Source organism: Apaloderma vittatum, unplaced genomic scaffold (assembly GCF_000703405.1).
Source record: "Apaloderma vittatum isolate BGI_N311 unplaced genomic scaffold, ASM70340v1 scaffold4114, whole genome shotgun sequence".
In the NCBI taxonomy this organism is placed as follows: domain Eukaryota; kingdom Metazoa; phylum Chordata; class Aves; order Trogoniformes; family Trogonidae; genus Apaloderma; species Apaloderma vittatum.
In genome coordinates, this window is record NW_009711996.1 from 86,512 (window position 1) to 94,651 (window position 8,140).

The 8,140-nt window shown below is 45.1% G+C and overlaps 1 protein-coding gene across 1 annotated transcript in view; it reads left to right on the forward strand.

Annotated features, from left to right (window-relative positions):
• The first annotated feature begins 7,157 nt into the window (after window positions 1-7,157).
• The window catches only part of TLR4 (toll-like receptor 4), a 4,646-nt gene continuing 3,663 nt past the window's right edge, over window positions 7,158-8,140 (forward strand). Inside the window, exons 1-2 of the mRNA XM_009867818.1 lie at window positions 7,158-7,262; window positions 8,080-8,140. The exon at window positions 8,080-8,140 is cut by the window's right edge and continues 133 nt beyond it. Of these exons, the coding sequence (XP_009866120.1) occupies window positions 7,158-7,262; window positions 8,080-8,140 (166 nt within the window). The remainder of the gene's footprint in view (window positions 7,263-8,079) is intronic.

Below are 8,140 nucleotides of genomic sequence, written 5' to 3' on the forward strand. Positions count from 1 at the left end.
CTGGCTGCTGAAAATGATCGAGCGGGGGGTGATTGCTGACATAGCCAGACCCTCCTTCCAGGCCCAGAACTGCTGAGAGATGGCTGTGCTGTTTGCTGTCCACTCCAGACACCACCGATGATCCCAGCTGGGCTTTGCCCTTGTTCCAGCTTGGTTTGAGCAGGTCACTGTTTATCCTGTTGCATGTGGGGTGTTGACCTCTGGTTTCCAACAGCAGCTGGAGGGTGGTTGGTTGCACAACCCTTCTGCCTTGGTTAATCTCCTTCTCTTTTGTAAACAGCCATCCTGTGCTCACCAGTTATTTGTGAAAGGCAGCAAACTGAGATGCTAAGCAGGTCCTCAGCCCCTGAGATAGGAAGGGGGTGAGGGTGCGATACCTGCCGTGGGATTTCAAACTCCTTCCTAGGCAGATTGGAGCGAGAAAGAATCACACCTATCAGTTTGGAAAAGGGCCAGGTTGAACACTCAGAGATTTCCGTGTCTTGATAATTGTTGGGAAACGTTAATGGCTGCAGGATACGAGAAACATTTATTGTCCTGTTTGAGAATAAATGCGCTTCTGGTTTCAAAGAGTTGGCACTGTCTTGTGGGAGGGGGATTTCTCATTGGGATAGCTGAGAAATACTTTAGCATCTCCTCTGGTATCTTCACATGCCTTTATGACCCCATGTAATCCGCTGATTTTTTTATCAATTTTTTTTTTCTCAGCGTGCTGTCTGGAGATTTCCATGTATATTCTAGCTTGTTCTAAGCATGGAGCCACCCTGTCAAGTCTACTTAGTGTGCTGAAGACCTTCCACATTTAAGAAGCAACCTTAAATGTCCACTTTTCTGTGGCTGGCTCATGTCCATATTCCACCTCTGGGGCAGTATCTTCTCGTTCTTTACTGCTTCTTTTCAGGGTGCAATTCTGTCATGTTTCTCCTCCTTTACTGCCCTCATTGCTACTTTCTTCCTGGCCTGTTATCCTTGTGGGTTCACCCCAGTTGCTGCCTCGCCAAAATGTTGCCTCTACTAGCAGAACAAACCTGCAGAGATGAACTTACAAGCTGATGGCGCTGCTGGTGCTGTCACTTTGCTGCAGCCTCTTCAGCCAAGTGCTCATTTGGAAGAACACAGAGCTATTAGAGGGCAAACTCCAAGACTGGCGTTGGCTTAGCTTGCATCAGGCTGCCTGTGTCTTACAGAAGCAGCGTTTGGGGTGTGGAAGCGTTAGTCCAGTACCCATGTAACTGCTAACGGTTTCCACAGGAGATGAAATTTCTGCTTTCCCTCCCATTTCCTTCCCCCCTCCCCTTCATGTGGCCAGGCTTTCAGGGCACATCCTGTGCTATTTGTGTCCTGCCTTTTGGTGGGTAACTTCCCTTCTAGTATCTCAGCCCTGCCTCCTGAAACTTTTCCCTAACACTCTGTCACTTATGATCTGCAAAATGTTAATTCCCTTCATGTCGCTCCCACTGCTCCTCCCTTTAGGTTCCTACTCCATTAGACTTGAAATAGTTTGATCTTGGTTGGTGCATGTAACTTATGGCCAAAGAAATGTTGACAAAACCCCATCCCCCTGAGCTACCCTGCCCTCGGAGACTGGTGGGAGAACTGGAGGCCCTGGTCCAGCTCAGTTTAAGAAAGGTCGTTTGAAGGCTGAAAGGGGAGGATGTAATCTTGCACGTGCAAGCAACTGAGTTTGGGAGTAAAAAGGGTGTTTCAATAAATTCCTCTTTATCAGCTAAACACTCACTTCAGGTTTTACTCTGTACACAAGTAAGTCTTTACTCTGCAAAAAACACTGAGTAGTCACACAGGTTCTGTAGAGTCTGAAAATACATGCAAATATGTGTTTGGATCTGGCTCAACCGCTATTTTGGAATTTATTGCTTTGGAAGTGAGCTCTTAACTATGTGGACAATTAATATTCTATGTTCTTCTTCTGGTAGAGTAAAATGGCATAAAAGTCATAATGTCTAAAACTGATGTATAAAGCACTCTATGAACTAACCCCGAGAGGTGGTTTACGTTTTCTCTCTAGGTAATGCATATACAAGAACTTTGCTGGGGCTTGCAGGAGCTGCGTCTGCACTTTCCGCCGCAGTTGTTGCAACATTTTCCTGTCATGTAGTGTCAAGTCATTGTTGTGAAACCATAAGCATGCGGCTCGAGAGCCTTAGCAATGGCCACCGCCTGTGGCAGTGCTCTTAGTGCTTGCAGCAAGCATGTCTGCTTACTTGGCTTTTTGCTGTTATGTTTAAGAGCTGGCTGGTTTTTCCTCAAACCAGGGTTCTGTAATCTTTCCAGGTAACTATAAATCATTAGAGCTGCCTCTTGTTTCAAACTTTCCCAGAGTGTTGGAGTCATGTGGTAGGGACTTAGTATTTAACCATGCTTCGGTGATGGCACCGAATCCCCAAATTAAACTTTCCTGTGTCCAGTTTAAAAAGTCTGCTGACCGCAGTCCTCCACGCCCGACACTCCTCTCGTGTGTGACAGTCTGAACAGACCCTTGCCCTACAGCAGACTAGTCATTATCAAGAGAATTGGGGGCAAAGGAGGTGGAATAAGTAGGATAAGGCAAAGCCACAGTAATACAAAACGTATGTAAATTAGGCTATGAGATACCATAATAAGGATGTAATGGAGGGGGAAGGAAAATTAGTCCTATTGTTGCTTCAGCAGCAAAAGCTAGCATTGGTCTGACGTGGTAAATCCACCTTTCTCATGGCTGTAGAAAGGCAATTATGCTCCTTCTAAGTGCAGCGCGTCTCGTGCTGCGGCGCTGTGAGCATCCTCGCATCGGTGGTGACAGCGAATCCCCGGCTCCGTGGCCAGCCGAGAGGCGACCGTGGTTCATCCGAGGCAGAGGGGCAGGGAGCTGCCGGGCGGTTTGGTGCCAGCCTGCCTCTCTCCAGGGGTCAGGGGAGCTCCACCCTCCCTCACTGCTTGTCCACGAATGCTTGGCAAGTGAGTCTGGATGCCTCCACCATCTGTGTGAAATCCTTCCAACCATTTAGATGAAGCATTGACTTCAGTAAAATGTAGGGCTCCTAACTGACCTGACATAGTCCATATGGAGTAGCTGCCACAGATAGTGACTATCTTGACACTGATTAATCACTTCTTCTAGTTGTGTATTTGTCCCTGGTTACTTGACACAGTTTTTCCCTAATAGCTTTTGAATAGTTCTGGGGTATTCATATGACCTTGGCTTTGGGGAATAGTCCATCTGATGGCACATATTTCAGTGTAGGTTTGGCTGTTTTTCATCAAGCGAACTTGGACACTGGCTTTTGGTTGCCCCTTTTTTTTTTTTTCTTTCCCCCGTGTGCACTAGTATCCATCCATCCTTTTCTACAATGGGAAGCACCTTTTCTGTGCTGGGTTCTGTTTGGTTTAGGTGGCACCATTTACACTGGGCTGGGTCTTCGCCTGTGTTATGTACCATGTAGAGACTGACTGTGATTCCACCTCCGTGTCCTTACCTGTCACTTACAGTCACAGGCATGACAAGCAATCTGCATTACTGATGCTCCTTGCTTTGAAACTAGCAGTTAAATGATCTGTAACTAGAGTCAATCATTGCTCAAACAGACAGCAGCGAAGCTAACACCTCAAACTAAATGTGGAGTTTCTCCCTCAATCTGAACATTGGTCTCTTCTTCAGAGATACAGGACCTAGAAGCAAAGGCAAGAGGTCTTCCAGGCTGATCCTCCCCAGAGTGTGAGATTATTGCACTCACTTTGTATGGGGAAGCATCACAAGTTAGAGTTACAGGCATCCAGTGCTCTGGTGAGGACATATTTTGATGATAACCAGTTTCTCAGCAACTTCACCAGCCTTGGTGCAGGGTGTGTGTGGTTTGGCTCTGTCTCTGCCCAGTGCCTGCCAGGTCAGAGGGGCTGCTGTGTGACTCACCAGTTCCAGGAGGCAATTTGTTTTGTGGAATTGGTAGCAGAAGAAACTTACAGTATTTTTCAGATTTTTCTCCCCCATTTTTCCTTTTGATGTACATGAATTGTTTTTCCCAACAGAATGGCTGAGAAAATTCAACACGCTGTTAAATTTTTGAGACATTTGCTTTATGTTTGCTTCTTCTTTTCATATCCATGCAGACAACCTTTCGGACTTGGACAGGTGACTGACTTCCTGAGTATAAGGACTGGTGATGTGTCAGCTGAAACTCAAGGATGTGGTAACTATCTACACATGCTGAGCCTAGACCCCAGCTGCTAGGTGGCATGATTTAAGTTTAGTTCACCATGGGTGACTCCTAAGATGAGTTGTGTTAGTTGCTACCGTGCTAGTTAGGAAGGCACATATGGTCAGTGCTGCAACCCATCTTGAGAGCACTACTGAGTCAGCTGGTGTAGCCTGACCACATGCCCGAGCTTTTCAAGTACTTTTGGAAGTTCTTATGAGGCTCCCCATCTCTAACTCCACAAACACTGCGCTGTGTGAGTGCCAGCATTGCAGGAATGCTCCCTCCCATCTGATCCATGACTCACAACCAAATACTTGTTACAGGTGGTTCTTTCACTTAAAATAAGACCTGGTTTGTTTAATCTTGAAATAGTTCTTGCTGTGTTCCTCAGATTCCATTTGTAGCTAGACTTGAGGAACTGCTTAGGATAACTAAGGAGGCAAATGCATCCTCTCTTCTGGGTAATAGCTATCGATCTACATTTGATACAGCGTTAGCTGTGACCTTGAAATAACCATAGGTACAGACAGCTCTGGCTGTTTTCATGGCTATCACCAGTTGTCTTGTCCAAGAGTTTAGCTAGCTTTTCTTTTTGGCTGGCATTCACAAATTATTTTCTTTTAATATAAGCAAGTGTAAGGTGTTTTATCAGTGCAGCTACACTGAGGCCGTCTTATGCTATGTAATATTGTGATTGAGATCACAGGGGTTGAGTATATGCTGTCTGCTGTTGTGTTATTTATATTGTAATAATGTTCAGGAGAACAAAGATTACTTGGGCATGTGCTTTTAGAAACACAGGTTTTCCCTAACATCTCCTTTCTGAGAGATCTTTGATGATCCCGCCGGTAGATTGCCAGCACAGTGAATCATGTTTCATTTTAGATGTTATTCTTGTCACTTTAAAGGATTCCAAATAATACTTTTGTTTCTTGTGAACCGAAAGAGGCAATTACATTGACATTATGGTTTTCTACAGTCATTGCACATTGTTGTATGCGAGCTGAAGAATATGAAGCTAACCAGCATTGACTTTCTAAACTGGTGGCTGGGTTTGATTTGCTAGCTTGCATGTTTCCTGCTTGTGCCCCATCCCTTGCAGTTTCTGTGTGATTTGTCCTTGAACAAATTACCATGTGCATTGTGAAACTGTCCCTAGTGCTAGAAGCAGCGCAGTCTTTGAATGTCCTTCAAGCTGTACTTTCCACTTGACCCCTGAGCACGACTGTTAGATGGATTTTGCGATGCTCCCACACTCTCCAGCATCTTCAGTGAGTCTCCATTGAAATGGTAATTTCTAGAGCATACTTCAGGCTCATCTCAGCTTTAGATAAAAATTAAATGTGGATTGCTTCATTCTGCATATTGAATACTAAAAGATGCACTCATTTGTCCTCGCTGCAGACACATGATGCTCTGCCAATTTCCTTAATCCAGGCACAGAAGCAGTCAGCAATTGTTTCCATTCACTTTTGATTCCATCTGTAAAAGGAAATACCTGCAATCATGACAGGCTTTTCAGAACAGGGATTTTGTAGAACTTGCCCAATTTCAACAAACTTTTTGTCTGCTGGCTTAATGGCCACTATCTGACTGCACATCAGGGTGTCGGTTTTAGCTCCCATTGTGCTGCCATGTGTTTTTCATCGCAGAGTTCTTCTGTTATTTTAGGATTTCCCCATCTCTCAGTGGCTCTGGCAAAGAAGCCCAATCCTCCCCTGCCATATTTTAAAATTTTCTTTCTAAATGGATTGCTCACTGGACTGATATTGCAGCTTATATTTAATATTAATTTTCACAGTCCTTCATGATTAGTCCTTTCCTGTTTCATCTACTTCTAGCCTAGTATCCCACCCTTCTCTTGCATTTTTGCAACTTCTCTGTCTATGTGGTGTTAATAATACCCAGCTACCCTATGGCTGGATCCCCGGTAACACTTCTTAGTTATCTACGGAAAGACAGGAGCAGATACATGAATGAACTACCATTTATCAGAGTAAATGAAGGCAGCGAGGTTTATTAGAAGCCTCACAGCTGATTTAAATTAATCTTGCCAGCTGTGAGGTTTTACAGAGCCTTTTCCAGAAACAATAGCTGTGTCTGCACTGTAAATTAAGGGTGGTAGTGAGATGTACTCACTTTTGTAGCAAGGCATCAAGGACAGATGGAGGCATGACCAGGGCAGAGAGCAGCTCTAAGCCCAGCAGGGGTGTTTGTGTCTCTACTGACTTGCTGCCTCCAGCAACCCACCCACCCCTGGAAAGGGTGAGGAGGGGTGTAAGGTCCTGGGCTCTGACCGCCCTGTGATTCTCCAGTATTTACTCCTTGTGCCTGGCCATGCGCAGCTTGTTTCTGTGATAATTGCAACACTGAGGTCCAGCCAGATGGAGAAAACCGAGACACTTGTTCATAAGAGCTCAGCCATAGATAAACCTGTTGTTACCCAGCTCAGGAAAACATCTGCCACAGCCGAGCACTACTGCACGACATGACGATGTGGTGTAGTTGGGAGCAAGGCAGGGGTACAAAGGCAGAGAGTCATTTGCTCTTCCCAGTGCGTTTGAATTATGGGATGAGAAGAACGACCTGTCAGAAATTGGACTCGGAATTTCACAAAAGTTTCCCTTTTTTTTTTTGCCAGTTCAACCTGAGCTAATCTGAGGCAATCAGGTCAAGTGGCACATACATACAACCCATACTCCTCTTTAATTTCTAACTCAAACTATATCTTTCATTACTTCCTTTTTCCTTGTCTTTTTTTTTAAAAACAACAACTGCAAGAAGAGCAGTTCACTCAAAGCAGCTACCACTTTCACTTCCCTCTTTGTTTCCTGCAACTCTCAGTGATGTGCAGCGAGAAGCAGGAGTGCTGAAGCACAACGACTGGCATTTCAGGAGGTTTCTTGCTCCAGGTCCTTGAGTGATACCCATGCTGCTTTCTTTGGCACGCCTGGCCTCCTGAAGATGCCCAGCAGAAGAGCTCTTTCCCCAGGGACACTCGTGGTGCTGCTGCAGCTGGCACTTGTCCCATCACAGCTGGCAGGCTGCCTCCTCGATCTCTGCTTGGAGGTAGGTGATCTCTAAATGAGCACAGAATCCTTCTGTTCCTCTGGTGCAACTTCTCCCTCTGCTTGGCAGATTTGTGCATTAAGTCTATTGTGTGTTAGTTGTCTTTCAAAAGCCCCCCTTCTTTTTTTTTTGCCAAGGCTGTTACCAAGGCAGTTGAAGTATTTGAAGTAAAAGCTGGTCTGAGAAACATCTGCGAACCCAAACCAGCAGCATGAACCATTTTTTCTTGTTGGCTTTCTGTACTTCTGAGGTTACTGCAGCACAAATAATCTAACAGATCATGTTTCCCTTGAAGAGATCTACAATTTCTGAAAAAAATACAGTATTTTTGCCTGATTTGTACTGTAGAGTGATTTCACCAGTACCTCAAGTACCTAGCACTGGTCAGCTGCCTTTTGTAAACTTTTGCCACCAATTATTGCCTACAGAATATCTTCGGTTAGAACTGCCTGCTTATCTGCAGTGTAGCAAAGCTGAGAGTTGATCCTGGACACACAAAGCATCCTTGTGTGCTTGTTTCGCTGGCTCTCTGAAAGGTTGCTATCAGTTCATCCATAGCCTCAGGGAACACTGTCCTGTAGTTTTGCACCTGCTTCTGTCACCAAGAAATGTAGCTCTTGCTGGGGAGTAGGACTGGCTCTGTTAGAAGTGGGAAAGAAGCTGAGGATATATAAGATTATTTGCTAAAACTCAGGGCCGCTCATTTAGAAATTAACGACAAGGTTAGTCATTCTGCTTCTGCTTTCCTCACAGTGTAATTTTCTGTCCTTTCTTGAAGAGTGGATGTTGACCGTGACTGTATCTGCCCCTGTTACAGGTCATCCCTAACAAAACTTTCAGATGCACAGGACTGAACATCTCTGGAGTTCCTGGTGAAA